The 15,987-nt window shown below is 39.4% G+C and overlaps 1 protein-coding gene across 1 annotated transcript in view; it reads right to left on the bottom strand.

Annotated features, from left to right (window-relative positions):
* The window catches only part of MTA3 (metastasis associated 1 family, member 3), a 186,797-nt gene that overhangs the window by 170,446 nt on the left and 364 nt on the right, over nt 1-15,987 (bottom strand). The window contains exons 2-3 of the mRNA XM_006839401.1: nt 14,496-14,563; nt 5,038-5,131 (exon numbers count right to left, since the gene is read on the bottom strand). Of these exons, the coding sequence (XP_006839464.1) occupies nt 5,038-5,131; nt 14,496-14,563 (162 nt within the window). The remainder of the gene's footprint in view (nt 1-5,037; nt 5,132-14,495; nt 14,564-15,987) is intronic.

Genomic DNA, 15,987 nt, shown 5'->3' with positions numbered 1-15,987 from the left:
ATGAAGATCAAAGAGCACAGCCTTCAGTATGGATTACATCTCAAAGTAAAGAAAACAAAAATCCTCACCACTGAACCAATAAACAATATTCTTATCAACGGAGAAAAGACTGAAGTTGTCAAGGACTTTACTTTTCTTGGATCAACCATCATCAATACTCACGGAAGCAGCAGTCAAGAAATCAAAGGATGCATTGCATTAGGCAAATCTGCTGCACAAGACCTTTTTAAAGGTTGAAGAGCAAAGATGTCAGCTTGAGGACTAAAGTGTGCCTGACCCAAGTCATGGTATTTTCAATAACCTCATATGCATGCAAAAGCTGGACAGCGAATAAGGAAGACTGTAGAACAATTGATGCTTTTGAGTTATGGTGTTGGAGGAGAATACTGAAAGTGCCAAGGGTTACCAAAACAACCAATAGATCCGTTTTGGAAGAAGTGCAGCCAGAGTGCTCCCTGGAGGCCAAGATGGCCAAACTTCGTGTCTCATACTTCGGACATACTGTCAGGAGGGACCATTCGTTGAAGAACGATATTATGTTTGGTAAGGTGGAGGGTCAGAGGAAAAGAAGAAGATCCCCAATGAGATGGATTGGCCAAGTGGCAGCATAGATAGACTCAAGTGTGGCAACAGTAGTGAGGTTGGCCCAGGATCGGCAGTGTTTTGCTCTGCTGTGCATGAGTTCGCTATGAGTCAGCACCGACTCAAAGGCACCTAACAACAACAACAAAAACACAACTGTTGGCCTATCGTGCATGGAGGGTATTTTAATCATTACAATGATTTGCTGAATGTAAAAATGGTGCTCTGTAAGCCTTCACTCACTGAATACACAATAAGGTTTTTTGTTTTGTTTTTTTAATTTAAAAAAAAAAAAAAGAAAAACGGGAAGGAATTACATAGACTTGCTATACCAAAAAGAGTTGGTTGATATGTGACTATTTCAAGAGGTAGCATAGGACTAAGAGCTGATGATACTGAAGGAAGAAGGCCAAGTTGCACTGAAGGCACTGGCAAACAATGTTCCAGGAATTGACGGCAATTGAAATGTTTCAACAAACTGAAGGGGGACTGGAAGTTCTTATTAGTCTATGCCAAGAAATATGGAGGACAGCTGTGTGGCCCAAAAACTGGAAGAGATTCATATATATGTCCATTTCAAAGAAAAATGATACAATATAATGTAAAAATTATTGACTATCATTTAAAAGAAGATTCAGAAGAGGACGTGGATACAGGGATATCATGCTGATAACAGATGAATCTTGGTTGAAAGCAGAGACTACCAGAATGATGTTTACCTGTGCTTTACTGACTATGGAAAGCCATTCGACTGTGGGGAATCATAACAAACTATGGATAATGACACAAAGGATGGGAATTCCAGAACACTTCACTGCGCTCATGCAGAACCTGTACATAGACCACAGGCAGTTATTGGAACAAAAAAGACATATGATACTACATGGTTTAAAATCAGCAAAGGTGAGCATCAAGGGTTATATCCTTTCCCCATATTATTCCATCTGTATACAGAGCAAATAATATGAGAAGCTGGATTATAGGAAGGAGAACGTGGCATCAGGTTTGGAATAAGACTCATTAACAACCGGTAATAAACAGATGGCACAACATTGCTTGCTGAAATTAAAGAGGCCTTAAAGCACTTACTTCTGAAGATCAAAAAATACAACCTTCAGTTTTATGTTCAAGATTATAACTCAACATAAGAAAACAAAAATCGTAACAACTGGATCAATAAAAAACATTATGATAAACGGACAAAAACAGTGTCAAGGATTTCATTTTATTTGGATCCACAATCAACACTCATGAAAATACCACACCCCAACAACAAAAGATGAGGCTTTCTACTCCCGTAAAGATTTACACCCTCGGAAACCCTGTGCAGGGTCGCTATGGGTTGGAACCGACTCAACGGCACTTAACAACAACAACAGTATGAATCAGAACTGTCTCAATGGCACCTAGTAACAACAATAATACATATTGACGTTGTTGTTGTTGTTGTGTGCTGTGGAATTGGTTCCGATTCACAGTGACCCTGTACAAGGTTTCTGAGGCTGTAAAACTTAACAGCAGCAGAAAGCCTCATCTTTCTTCCGTGGAACAGCTGGCAGTTTCGAACTGCTGACTGTGAGGTTAGCAGCCCAATTCGTAACTGATCCATACATATATATAAGGATACATACAAAGGAACTTCAAAATGTTCATGGAAAAATACCATTATCTTGTAATTCTGTTTTTTCACAAACATTCTGAAGCCCTTCAGATATATATCAAATGATAGCACCAATAATGTTAACCATTAGTGATCTAAGTAAAGGGTACATATATGAGCATTCTCCATAGATCCTTGCCACTCTTCTATATGTTTTAAAGAGGCTAAGGAGCTCTGGTAGCATAGTGGTTACGAATCGGGCTGTGAACTGCAAGGTCAGCAGTTCGAAACTACCAGCTGTTCCACGGGGCAAAGATGAGGCTTTCTGCTCCTATAAAGATTTATAGCCTTGGAAACCCTGTACAGGGTCACTATGAGTCGGCACCGACTCCACGGCACATAACAACAACAACATCTCTTTTAGAAACATTTACAGATGAAATAGTAAGATTCCCCTGTGCTTCAGGAAAAAAGAGCTAATGAGTGGGCACTGTTGTTGGTAAGGGCTGTCGAGTCGGTTCCAACACATAGCGACCCCCATATAGGGTTTCCAAGGAGCAGCTGGAGAACTTAAACCGCAGACCATGAGTAGGGGTACTACAGATGAAAATCACAATTGGTCATGTATTGACAACTTTTGAAGCTGAGTGTTAGAACATCCAATTTATTGTATTATTCTCTACACTTTTGCTATGTTTGACATTTCCTCTAATAAAAAGTTTTAAAAGGGTCCAGTTTTTTTAAATGGAGAAACTAATACTTAGGAATATTAAGTGACAATTATTAGAACTGCAGTTTTGAACTCTTTCCAACATATCACAATCTCTCCATTAGCCTTTCCTTCAAATCTCTTCATAAAGTATGTAGCATTTATTTAATAATTGTATTTAGTCAGTACAAACAGAAATATTGTAAGAAACCTCCCACCACCATACCTGGGCAACAAAGAATGGATGAAAACAGACAAATGTAGATAGAAATTATCCTCCCAAAGAGACAATCTAAAATGCATAAGGGAGGTAGGAAACAATGCAACTGACTTTTATTTCGTACCCATTATAAACTGTTCTTTTTTTCACATAATCCTCACATGAACAATGAAATAATTTTTAGAATCCTTGTTGCTGATGAGAAAATGAAGACCTGCAAGAAGATATATTTTCCTAGACAAGCAGTAAATGCAGATCAGAATTGGAACTCAGGTTTTTCTCTAAAAGCATACATTACCATTAAATCATCTGATGTACGCTTAATTCTGTTACATTTTAGTTTCTATACCAACGCCTATTCAATTCTAAAAAAGAATGATTTTCTACATATGTTGTTGTTGTTGTTAAGTGCCATTAAGTCCGTTTAGATTCTTAGCATCCCTGTATAGGGTTTCAGAGGAGTAGATGGTGACCTTGAACAGCCAACCTTCATATCCAAACTGACCTTGCATTCCAGCGCATTAACCCACAGAGCCACACCAGGACTCCTTTTTACATTTTGTTATTGTTAAGTGCCACTGAATCGGTTCTGACCCATAGCGACCCTGTATAGGATTTCCAAGGAGCGGCTAGTGAGCTTGAACCACCGACGTTGCTGTTCAAGTGATTTTGCAGTCCAGTCCAGCACATTAACCCACAGTACCACACCAGGCCTCCTTTCTACAAATACAAGTCTAAAAGAAACAGCACCAACATTCTGTCACACTGAAGCCCTCCACAATCAACAGAATCCCACCAGTCCTTATAACTCATTATCTTTGCAGCAGCAACTTTAGAAGCTAGATTAAATTTTTAAACTACAAAGAAAATTGTCAGAGTTGTTGGAATAAAACTTCCCTAACATCATGAAAGACAAGAAGATATACATTCAAGAAGCTGAATGAACTTCAAAGAGGACAGACCCTAAATGAAAATTACCAAGACCCATTATGATCAAACTTTCCGAAACCAAGGATTAAAACGAAGTCACCTACAAAGAAGAACTAATTAAGACTAAACTCTGATTTCTCAGCAGAAACCACATAGGCAAGAAGACAATGGGATGACGTGTAAAATTCTGAAAGAAAAAAACAAACAAACAACAAAATTGTCCATCAAATATGACAGTGAAATTAGGATGTTTCCAGATAAACAAAAATTAAAAGAATTTGTAAAACCCAGATCAATCTTATAAAAAATATTACAGGGAATTCTTTGGAAAGAAACCAATAATAGCAGATTAACAACCTAAGATTAACGTACATCACAATATCACCCAGAACTCAACCCAGATACGTATGTATCCAGAGTAAAACAAATCTACAAGACTGAAAATAGGGAACCATTTTCATCAGCAACAACAAAAACCCCACAAAGCAGAAAGAGGGAATAGTGTAGTTTCAGAACTTCCAAATGAAGAGGAAATCAAGCAGATTTCAAGAATAAAATAATTAAATAAACATAACCATAACCCTAAAACTAGACCAAGTCTTACTCCTAACCCGATCCTAACCCCTAACCCTAATCTCAATACTAACCCTAATGTTGTTGTAGTTGTTCAGTTGTTCAGTTCCAACTCACAGTGACCCTGAGCTTGTGGTTAGCAAGCCAGTGCTTATCCTGCAGTACCACACCAGGACTCCAACACTACCTTTACTGCTAACAGTAATTGTTAACAATACAAGAAAACTACCTACCCATAGTCCTAACTCTAACTAACTCCTTACTCTCGTACCCACCCCAGGAAAAAAAAAACTCCCATGGAAGCTATGAGAAAGAAAAACAAGAAATGGAAAGCTATAGGTAACCACCAAGTATTTTTCCTCAAAACATGGAAAACATTTTTAATGACATTTTTAAACTCCCAAAAAAAGACAATGAACTTACTAGCATGCTTGTCTGCAAGCATTATAAGCGTGTTGGAAATATCTCGTCGTCTATAAAAGCACACGACTTTTGCTTCCACGTTGCCACTTGCGGTCTAAGAAATAAGAAAAATAAATGTTATCTGTACTGAACATTAGATTCAGATAGCTTTTAAAACAAAACTAGATACAGATCAATTATAAGATCACTCCTTGATTTATACTGTGCCAGCCATAACAGCAGGATAGCCAGAGAGCGCTAAAGAATTCAAATAAGAATAGTCATGCAAGTTCAACAGAAATGTCAAACATAAAATAATTCAGTGGCATCAATTAAATTAAAGTAATTGGACTGCTTTAAAGACTAAAAGTCAGCCAGTTAACACTGATTAGCCTTAATCAAAAGAAAAAAAAAAAGTTAAAAGGCCATAATATAACTCACTGAAGATATTTAGTTGCATCTGCTCCAAATTCACTTCCAGAAGCTACGTATAAAATTCCCAGTAGTCTCCTACATGTCCCTGAAGGGGAAGCTTCACTCTGTAGAAGCTGAGCAACCCTTATGCAGAATAGATCTGAGGATTTCAGAAAAACACTTTCCAGCCCAAGGGAATCTTTATACTGCTATTAAGTGCCCTAGAGTCAATTCTGACACATAGCGACCCTGTATAAGGGTTTCCAAGGAGCGGCTGGTAAGTTTGAACTGGCGAACTTGTGGTTCAAACCGATCTTGTGGTCCTGTGCTTTTTCCTACAGTGCCACACCAGGATTCTACCAAGGGAGTCTACGAACCCATAATACTCAACATTCTTATTAGTATTTAGCTTACCTTCACATACAAAATAGTAAGAACCTTGAGTTATGAACACTGAAGCTCTTGTTTCTCTCTGACTACAGTCTAAAATAAAATCAATATTCAGCTAGGTTGTAATTTACTGCAGTTGGGGCAAGCACTACTACTCTCCAATTTTCTATGAATTCTGAGAGCTTTCCAGAAGGCCAATCATTCATTACAAAGTTCCTTGTAAAAACACATAAATTACAACACAATGCTACTATGATTCTCATCTTTAAACAAATTTAAGGACAAATTTCCAGAATTTCTGAGCTTATATTCAAATATAAAGAAATGAGAACATACATATGATGCAGTAAATTTGTCAGTTTTATGAAGTTCAACAGCAGCATTTCTGAGTGACAAATAATTCTGCAAAAATATTGCCACTTAAAATTGAAATTATATTAAATCCTAACCAAAATGCTTCTATATTTCATAATATTATGATCAAATCCATCCTCCAGAAGTAATGATCCAGCAACCTGCTAAATGAAGAGGCCAATATTTCTATGTAAATAAAAGCAATGGCTTCAACTATACGCTCTTAATCATTTTTGTCTTCTTGAATGAAAATCATTTTAAAAACCCAAAGCAAGAATTTCAAAGCGTATTTTTTCCTCTGTCTCACCAACGAGATCTTGCAATAGAAATGTTCTATGAAGCTAATTAAATTCTAGTTAAAGTCTGCTTATGATAGGGGTGGGGCATAATGAAAAACAAATAGTCTCTTCAGGACCAGGCACACACCCAGCTATTGGCTAGGAGGTCGCTTAAACAAGGTATTCCTTTTTTCTCTACAAAAGACATACACATACACACACAACACCTCAGGCTTTCCTCTAAAGCTGAGCTACTCAATTTGTGGCATCCTGCCCAGTACCAAGCCACAACTCTTGCTGGCGCTTAATGATATCAGTATAGAGATTGAGAGCAAGTGTATTACAGCAATTGACAGAGGTATATCAATTTTATATCCATTGGACCTAATAAAAAACTCAGGCTTGTATTTTTATAAGTCATTTTTCTATTTCATTTTCTGTCAATTTTTAAAAATACTCTATTATGTAATTTTTCTTCCTTGCTTTAGTATTTTTCAAAAGTAGCAGACCGACAGATTAAAAAAAAAATGTTTTAATGACCCACAAATACTCTGAGAGGCAATGATCTACATTGTTGTTGTGAAGTACCATCAACTCGGTTCCAACCCACAGTGTTTCCTAGGAGTGACTGGGAGCTTGAACCGCTGACCTTGAGGTTCAAACTGAATTTGCAGTCCAGCGCATTAACCCACAGTGCCACACCAGGACTCCAATGCTCTAAAAGACCTAAGTTAAACATTTGGTATATATCAAAATCTGGTTATTCTTTCAACTCATCCAAACCCCTGCCCCTAGCTCCTTTTTTTTTTTTTGGTTTAATTTTTTACTGCAATTTTTGTGAAAGTTTACAGAGAAAATTGGTTTTCCATTTAGCAATCCATACACACTTTGTTTTGTGACACTGATTGCAGTCCCCCAATGTAACTGCACTCTTCCCACTTCCTCCCTGTGTTGCTCATTTCTATACTTCGGCCTCCTTCCCTACCCTTTTTCCCTTCCTGCCAGCCTTCTGAGCTTTATCACTGGGGATGATCTCATATGCTTGATGTTTCTAGTGACTATGTACCTTAATGTGTTATAGGCCTTATAGGCCTATCATTTGGCCAAAAGTTGAGCTATGGGGATGAGTTCCATTCCAAGATGGAAAGATATCTAAGAATCATGGTCCTGGGAATCTTTTCAAACCCGTATCAAGCACCAAGCACTATGCCTGCCCTCAAGGCGCTTCCACTCTAGCAAGGATTCCTCCTGCTTCCTAAGTCCTTCAATGGTTTCTGACTTTCCACAATTCTTAGCCTATTTGCCTTTACTCCTTCTCTGCCCCAAAGCTCCAGGCTCCATGTTATAGAAAGAATGAACAGTCTATTGAGGGAAAAGCAAAAAAAAGTTTCAGAAAAGAAGAGCAATGGGGCAGAAGGATGCTAGCAGGTTAAGAAGGCAAGAATACCAATAGGTGAAGCCTTGCAGGCAGAGCATTCTAAGAAAAAAAGAGGGTCACAGGCAGGAAAAAGTGGGGACTTGTTTAAAGAACCTTAATGAACATCAATTTCTCTCCCAAGATTTTCCTTCATTTAGGTTACAGCCTCTTACATCTCTGTATATCAAACAAACGTAACTAAAATAGCCTCTAGCATTAAGGGGCTTTTTATGAGGTCTAGCATAAAAGAGTCCTGGTGTGATGCTGTGGGTTAATGCACTGGGTTGCAAAGTTAGTTTGAACCACAAGGTTGATGGTTCAAGCTCACCAGCTGCTCCTCTGAAATCCTATGCAGGGTTGTTATGGGTTGGAACCGACTTGACAGCACTTAACAGTAAGAAGCATCACTTCAGACAACTTCATACTCAACTCTGTTTTTATCCTAGACTGAAACCCAAACCAAACCCACTACCATCAAGTCAATTCTGACTCATCGAGAATCCTGCAGGACAGAGAAGAATCACTTTTTAAGGTTTCAGAAACTGTAAGCAAATCTTTATGGAAGCAGAAACCTAATCATTTTCCCAAGGAACAGCTAAAGGGCTTGGCTTGAACCCTAACCGTGTGGTTGGCAAGTCTACAATTAACCAACCCACTTTAGCACCAGGATTCCTATGTCAGACTTCTTGTTTTTGTTGAATGCCGTTGAGTTGGTTCTGACTCATAACGACTGTGTAGTTTCCGAGGAACAGCTAGTAAGTCTGAACCACCAACCTTGTAGTTCACACTGACCTTGGGTTTTCCGGTCTTAGGACATGTACTTCATCTTTTTTAAAAAATCACTTAACATTTCTCAAAGTCCACGATTTATCCAGACTAAATAACAACTGGAAAGAAGGGCTATGTTTTTCGAATTTCTGCCTACATTCTCAACAGACCTAAATACATTTCTGGGGTTCTATGAAATGGTTGGGACACTCCCTTTAAATGTAGACTGGCATATGAGCAGGGTTTGTAGCTTTATCAGATGAGCACCATGCAGTGCTCAAAGTCAGAGACTCCCCTGCTACCCACCAAATAAGACAATAAATAGAAAAGTGAATCAAACAGAAAAATACAGACTATGATCATTTACATGCAGACATATGTAAATTATATAACACACATTCACAAAATCTGGACTCCTAGTGTGGCGCTGTAGGACCAGCACTGGACTGCGAATCACAAAGTAGGCAGTTCAAACCCACCAGCTGCTCCTCGAAAACTCTGTACTGGGTCACTATAAGTAGGAACCAACTCAACATCACTTAACAACACTATATATGAGTGCTAATGTGATGCTGTAGGATAAACACTGGACTGTTAACCATAAGGTCGGCAGTTCAAACCCACCAGCCGCTCAAGGAAACCCTATACAGATACAGGGTCACTATGAGTCAGAACTGACTCAAGGGCACACAACAAGAAGAAAATCTCACTATTATATGTGTGCAAAGCTTTCTTTCAACCTGTATGCAGACTCAATCTGTAGAAAAAGAATGACTAAAATTTACCGAAAGTTATTTTCTATTTTAACTTTGAATTCTTCCTCTAAAAGAATTCCTCTAAAAGGTTATTCCTCCAGAGTAATCTTCACTTTGTACAAACTAAGAGAGAAGGAAAGAGGGAGTATAAAATAAACAACGTCAAGTTGTGTTTGTTGTTGTTGCTGTTAGGTGCCGTAGAGTCGGTTTCAACTCATAGCGACCCTGTACAGGGTTTCCAAGCCGGTAAATCTTTACGGGAGCAGAAAGCCTCATATTTCTCCCGCAAAACAGCTGGTAGTTTCGAACTGCTGACCTTGCCGGTTCACAGCCCGATTCATAACCACTACACTACCAGAGCGATATTTAGTTCCTAAAATCTTTAAAATCTGAAAGTACCCAAAATCTTTAGAGAAAAAAATTTGAGCCATAATCTGTTACTATAAAATAAATTAAAACAGTACAGTCCTGCTAAAGGTAAGCATGTAGCATTTCAAATAAAATTTTTTAAAAACAGAAGTTGTTAACTGCCATCAAGTTGGTTCTTAGTCATAGCGACCCAGAATGGGATTTCCGAGGAGCGACTTTAGAGTTTGAACCACCAAAGAGCATCTTTTAAGTGAATTTCTTTAAATAAGGTGACTCACAACTTACTTTAAGAATTCTGTTTAAAAGAAAACAGTCTATTTGTTGTTGTTGTTGTTAAGTGCCTTCAAATCCATTCCACTCATAACAACCCTGTATAGGATTTTTGAGGAGTGGCTGGTGAATTTGAACTGCTGACCTTGAGGTTCAAACCGACCTTGGGGTCAAGTGTTTATACTACAGCGTCATACCAGGACTCCAGCCATTCTAATGAAACAGGTTTAATGCTCCTTCTTCCCCTAATTTATCAATTAGATCATATCACATCAGTTAAATTTGACTTAACTGGTTTAAATTATATGGATTCCTCAGCCATGTTTACTTGCCCACTTAGCCAGTTTATCTTCTCAAATCTCCTCCCTTGATTTTTCTCTTTCTCACCCTTTAGGCCTCAGTTTTAATGTCCTTAAAGTGCCTCTGTGCCTTATCTAAAGGAAGGGACCTGTTAGGCACTATGACTGTCAAGTCTTACTGCTTACTGACTTTTCTTAGAAGCCAACACAATTTATTGTGATTTCCTTCATGCCTGTTAATTTGTCTTTCCATGGACCTAACTCATGAGTTAGACCCATGAAAGGACATGAAAGGAATCCTGATATGGCACTGTGGGATAATGCACCGGAATACAAGATCAGACTGAACCACAAAGTCTTTGGTTCAAATTCACCAGCAGCTCCTCAGAAATTCTATATAGGGTCACTAAGAGTTGGAACTGACTCACAGGCAACAACTTATGATAGTGTAGACCCTTTGTAGGCCGACTTTATGGTCTTCTTGTTCACTGTCATAACTTTGAGCCAAGCACAGCACCAGGTATGTAACAGGTGCTCAATAAATATTTAATTCTCTAAAAAGGAGATGTCTTTTCCATATCACTTCAGAAATAAAGACTCTATGTAAATGTTTGGTATTTAACAAATCAATCTCAGTTATTTTCTAATACTCCCTCCATCCATTTAAACTGACATTCTATAAAATTACAGAGAATCCCATCTCTTGCAGTTCAGTTATCCCAGACCCGCAAAGGACTGCTATTATAGTAATGGCTCTGCTAAAAGCAGTAAGGATAGAGTGTGGGGGAACATTTTGAAGTGAATGGTAATATAATGGAAAAGGAGTGTGAAATGATCCAGGTTCCAGCTAGAAGTGTAACCCAGTCATTTTAGCATTGTGAGTCTCATGACAATGATTCATGATTTATCTACCTTTTAAAGGCTTAAGGTTATTGTGAGACTCAAAGAGATAACAAAAGTGAATCCCTAGATTATATGCTTTCGAACATTTATAAACTTAGAACTGTAATTTTACTTTCATTTGTGGGATTATTTGACTGATGTCTGTCTTCCCACTAGAACAGTTTTTGTTCACCCTTGCATCCCCAGAATGTCTAAATTTGTCTGGCAGGTAATAGGTCTTCAAGAAATATTAGCAAAATGAATCAAAGTACTTTTGTAAATAAACAATAAAGCAATGTATAAGTATTAATTTTAGATATTTGTGAAATCCATTCATTTAATATTTACTGAATGCCTAAGTATGTATTAGGAGTCACTGGATGGTGTACTATTTGAACCAACTCAAAGGTTAGAGGCTTGAGTCCATACAGAGGGCTTCGAAGAAAGACCTGGAGATCTACTTCTGGAAGAGCCTCCATTGAAAACCCCCTGGAGCACAGGTCTACCCTGATATATATGGGGTTGCCGTGAGTCAGAATCAACTCAATGGTAGCTAGTTTGCTTTTAAATTACGTGGCATCCACTATCCTAAGGCACTAAGAGTCTATCAATGAACTAAACAGAAAAGATCACGATACACTTAGAGCTTACATTCTGGGGCAGGAAAATAGACAATGAAAATAAGCACAATAAATAAGTATATTTGAAAGTGACAAATGATATGGAAAAGAGAGCAAAGCACCTAAGTGGTTGCGAGTCAGGCTGCTAACCTCAAGGTCAGCAGTTCAAAACTAGCAGCCATTCCACAGGAGAAAGTTGAGGATTTCTGCTCCTGAAAAGATTTACAGCCTCAGAAACCCTATAAAGGGTTGCTATGAGTCAGAACCAACTCCATGGGACACTACCACCACCATTAAGATCTTGGTGTGGTGCTGTGGGATAATTATTGGACCGCAAGATCGGTTTGAACAAGACCAGCAGTTCAAACTTACCGGCAGCTCCTTGAAAATCCTACACAGGGTCACTGTGAGTCGGATCTGACTCAACAGCACAACAACAAGGTAAGTGCAGAAGGTCCCTGAGTGGCAGAAGTTATTTTGCTCCAAGCGGTACAAAGAAGAAAGGCCTGGTGATCGGCTTCTTGTGAATATTCCAGTCAAGAAAACCCTATGGAATCAGTCTACTCCATAACATATGGGTGGCCCTGAGTCAGAATCAACTGTATAAAGACTGGTTTGAGGTGGGTGTATGTAGGGAACACCAGTGGGTCAGAACCAACTGGACCACATTTAACAACAACAAATATAAGAAACAGCTCAGAGTCCACTGTGCCTGGAACAGAATAAGCAACATGGAATAGCAAGAACAGATGTTAGAGAGGGAGAGGGCACAACCAGACAGTATTATAGAGTCTCATAAGCCAACATTTCTATTTGAATCCAATTAACTTTGTAAATACATTGGCCTAAGGCATGAAATCTTAGGCCTTGCATCAATAAGATAAATGAGAAGCAAATAGAATCATACCCCAACAGTTCCCATTCACAGACTGATCTCAACTTGAGGCCATTCTATGCAGTCAGTGGTGCTTTCAAATACTAGTGAATTTTTTTACATGTGTCATCCCTGGGTAACAAAGTAGATACGAGTTGGGCTGCTAACCTCAAGGTCAGCAGTTCGAAACTATCAGCCGTTCAGCCAAAGATGAAGCTTTCTGTTCCAGTAAAGATTTACAGCCCTGGAAACCCTATATAGGATAGTTATGAGTCGGAAGCCACTCCACATCACATCACCACCACCACCACCACCACCACCCTGGGTATCCTCAAAAGCAAACCAAGATCTCATGGCTCTTTAAACCAACAAAAAGTTAGATTAGTCTGGTTTCTTGGGACTCAGAACTGGACCAAAGATATCAGCTAGATAGCTCCAAACATTTTAACACTATGAATTCTCACAAGCAACAGAAACAACCCTAAAAGTGATCTGGAGGAAACCAGACCATCAGTAGCAATCTATGGTCCCTGTAGCTTCTGATTTCTTTCAAATACTTCACTGTAAAACGTTCATTTACTACAAACAGTCACAATGCTCCTACAATCAAAGAAAAATTGTATGCTTTTAAGTGTAAAAGTTTGGAACCTAAGGTACAAAAATTACTATGTGGCTGTTGCTGCTAAGTACCATAGGAACCCTGTATAGGTTTCTGAGGCTATAACTCTTTGCAAGAGCAAAAAGCCTCATCTTTCTCCGGCATAGCGGCTGGTGGACTCGTTACCTTGTGGGTTTGCAGCCCAGTGCGAATCAGAGAAAGCCATCATGCTCGCCAAGTTAATGTATATTATACCAAAATTCTATTTACATTAGTAAGCCTAGTCTAGAATTTTGTAAGTCCCCTTCCAAATACTACTGTTTCCCAACATCCTACTACTACTACTGGAAGGGGAAAAAAATTATATCACTAAGAGAAAGAAATACAAATAATGATGCTAAATATTAAAAAAGTACTATCTGAATTACAACGGAGCTCTGATAGCATAGCGCTTACGAATCATCGGGCTGCTAATCTTACGATCAGCAGTTCGAAACTACCAGCTGTCTGAGGGAGAAAGATGAGGCTCTCTGCTCCTGTAAAGATTTACAGCCTCAGAAACCCTGTCCAGGGTCGCTATGAGTCAGAACTGACTCCAGGGCACATAACAACAACAACAACATCTGAATTACAAGAGTCCTGGTGTGCTGCTGTAGGATAAGCACAGGACTCTACTGTATTTAACAAAAACAACATCTGAGTTATAGGAATCTGTTTTTTCAGAGGCTCTGTTCTGACTCAATGGTACTTAATAACAAAGGAGCCTTGGTGGCACTGTAGGATGAGCACTGGACTGCTAACCACAAGGTTGGTGGTTCAAAACCACCAGTCATCAGCGGGAGAAAGATGAGGCTGTCTGCTCAAGAAAAGATTTACAACCTCAGAAACTCTACAGAGGGTTGCTAGACGTCAGAATCAATTTGACAGCAGTGGGTAAGCAAACTGAAGAAGCCCGCAGACTGTAAATATACATCCAATAATATCATCTACTATCATTTAATAACACAGACAAAAGTGGCAGGTATAAAACACAAAATAATACTCAAAAGACTGTAAAATTCTCCAATCTCAATACTTTCAAAGAGTCTGAGACTCAAAGTAAAATCACCTATTGTGCTCTTCAAACAATTCCTTTTCAAAGGAAACCAAATTATTTTTTAATATAGAATCAAGTACACTTAGTATACACACCTTGTTAAGTTCTTCTATCCTTCTGATTAGGTATGGATTGCTGGAGGAGTTCTCAAAGTAGACATAATCTGTAATTAAAAGAAATAAAGAGCTTAATCTACAACTTCCTGTGCCAGGCAATTCATATTCAAAATTAGGCATCTAATTCTTTCAGGAGTAAAAACAAAAGTAATGCAACTATATCATATTCTGTCATGCTATCTACAATTCTTAGCCCTTTAGTTTCCTGGCATTTTCGTTTCAATTGATGTTTTATCAAGTTTTCCTGGAGTTTTATCCCACTTGTCACTTTTTTAATAATGAGATACCTCTCAGCCTCTCCAATGACTGGCCAAGGATCACTGAACAAGTGTCTTCTGTCTTCCTATAACTGTTTCCATCCACATCTTTTCCCTTTAATCAAATTTGCTCTTAAGTATGATTCTCGCATAATACTATTGACCTAAGACAAATTCAGAACGTTGTCAAAGGCTTAGCAGCCCACCCTACATTAAAAATAATAATAATTAGATGAGCCCAGGAGGTAAGAGGAATCACATTGACAAACTTCCTAGGCTACCTGGAAAGATGTGAAAAGGTGGAGGGGGTGGGTCACTTTATGAGAGGCAGAGCACTCTGGACATGACTTAAGAATCTTTTTTGCCCTTTTACCATATTTAATGCAGACTCATATAAGATCTTGTTCCACAGAAATCGCTGCAGGCTTTCAACAAAAAGAATAAAAATTTTCAAGTGTGGCTTTTCCTCTAATAGGCTCACTGGAAACTTCCCACTGTGTGTTTATTTGAGAGGCTGGACTACATTGTTATTGTCTATCTCAGCCACTCTTTCCCGTCTCCCTTCTGCAAAGCGGCCTCATTTAGCCAGGCCATTCTCGCTACCATCCATCAGGAGCTCAGCTAATGAGCACAGAAGGACGAGCAAGCCTCATACACAAACACGCCACTTATCTGAATTATTATTTTACCAGGAAAGAGGGAGGAGGGCGTCGTGAGTAGGGAGAAAGTTTGTTTGACCTATTTCTCTCTTCTGCATAAGACTGGGAAAAGGCAGACAGCAGATCAACTCCCCACCTCTGGCTAGGGTTCACTGGCCCTAATCAAGCCCCAGTCTTGGGGGCGCTGAAGATACTGAAGGGGGAGTGAGGAAGAGGAGATTCAGGGCCCTATCCCTGTGGGCAGGCCTGTCCAGCTGTGCCTCTGGCTGAGCCCCCACTGCCCCCCACCCCCACCCCATATTGCCACTGAAAGGGAGGAGTAGAGGAGGAATGCCCCCCTCAACCTCTCCAGCCCCCACTGCCTAGAAGCCACGAGAGGAAGGAACAACCCAATTAGGGGGGGATCAATGGCCCCCTACCCCTATGGGGGTTTCATCGGGGGAAGGGGTCTGATAATTCATACTCCCAAGTAGAGGCCTCCAGGCCCTAAAAAACTGGGCGGGGGGGTGAGAGTGGGAGTGAGCCCCGGCCCCCCGCAGGACACGGGCGGGGGGG

The sequence above is a fragment of the Chrysochloris asiatica genome, unplaced genomic scaffold (genome assembly GCF_000296735.1).
Source record: "Chrysochloris asiatica unplaced genomic scaffold, ChrAsi1.0 scaffold00024, whole genome shotgun sequence".
NCBI lineage: Eukaryota > Metazoa > Chordata > Mammalia > Afrosoricida > Chrysochloridae > Chrysochloris > Chrysochloris asiatica.
This window is presented reverse-complemented; position numbering and strand designations above follow the sequence as displayed.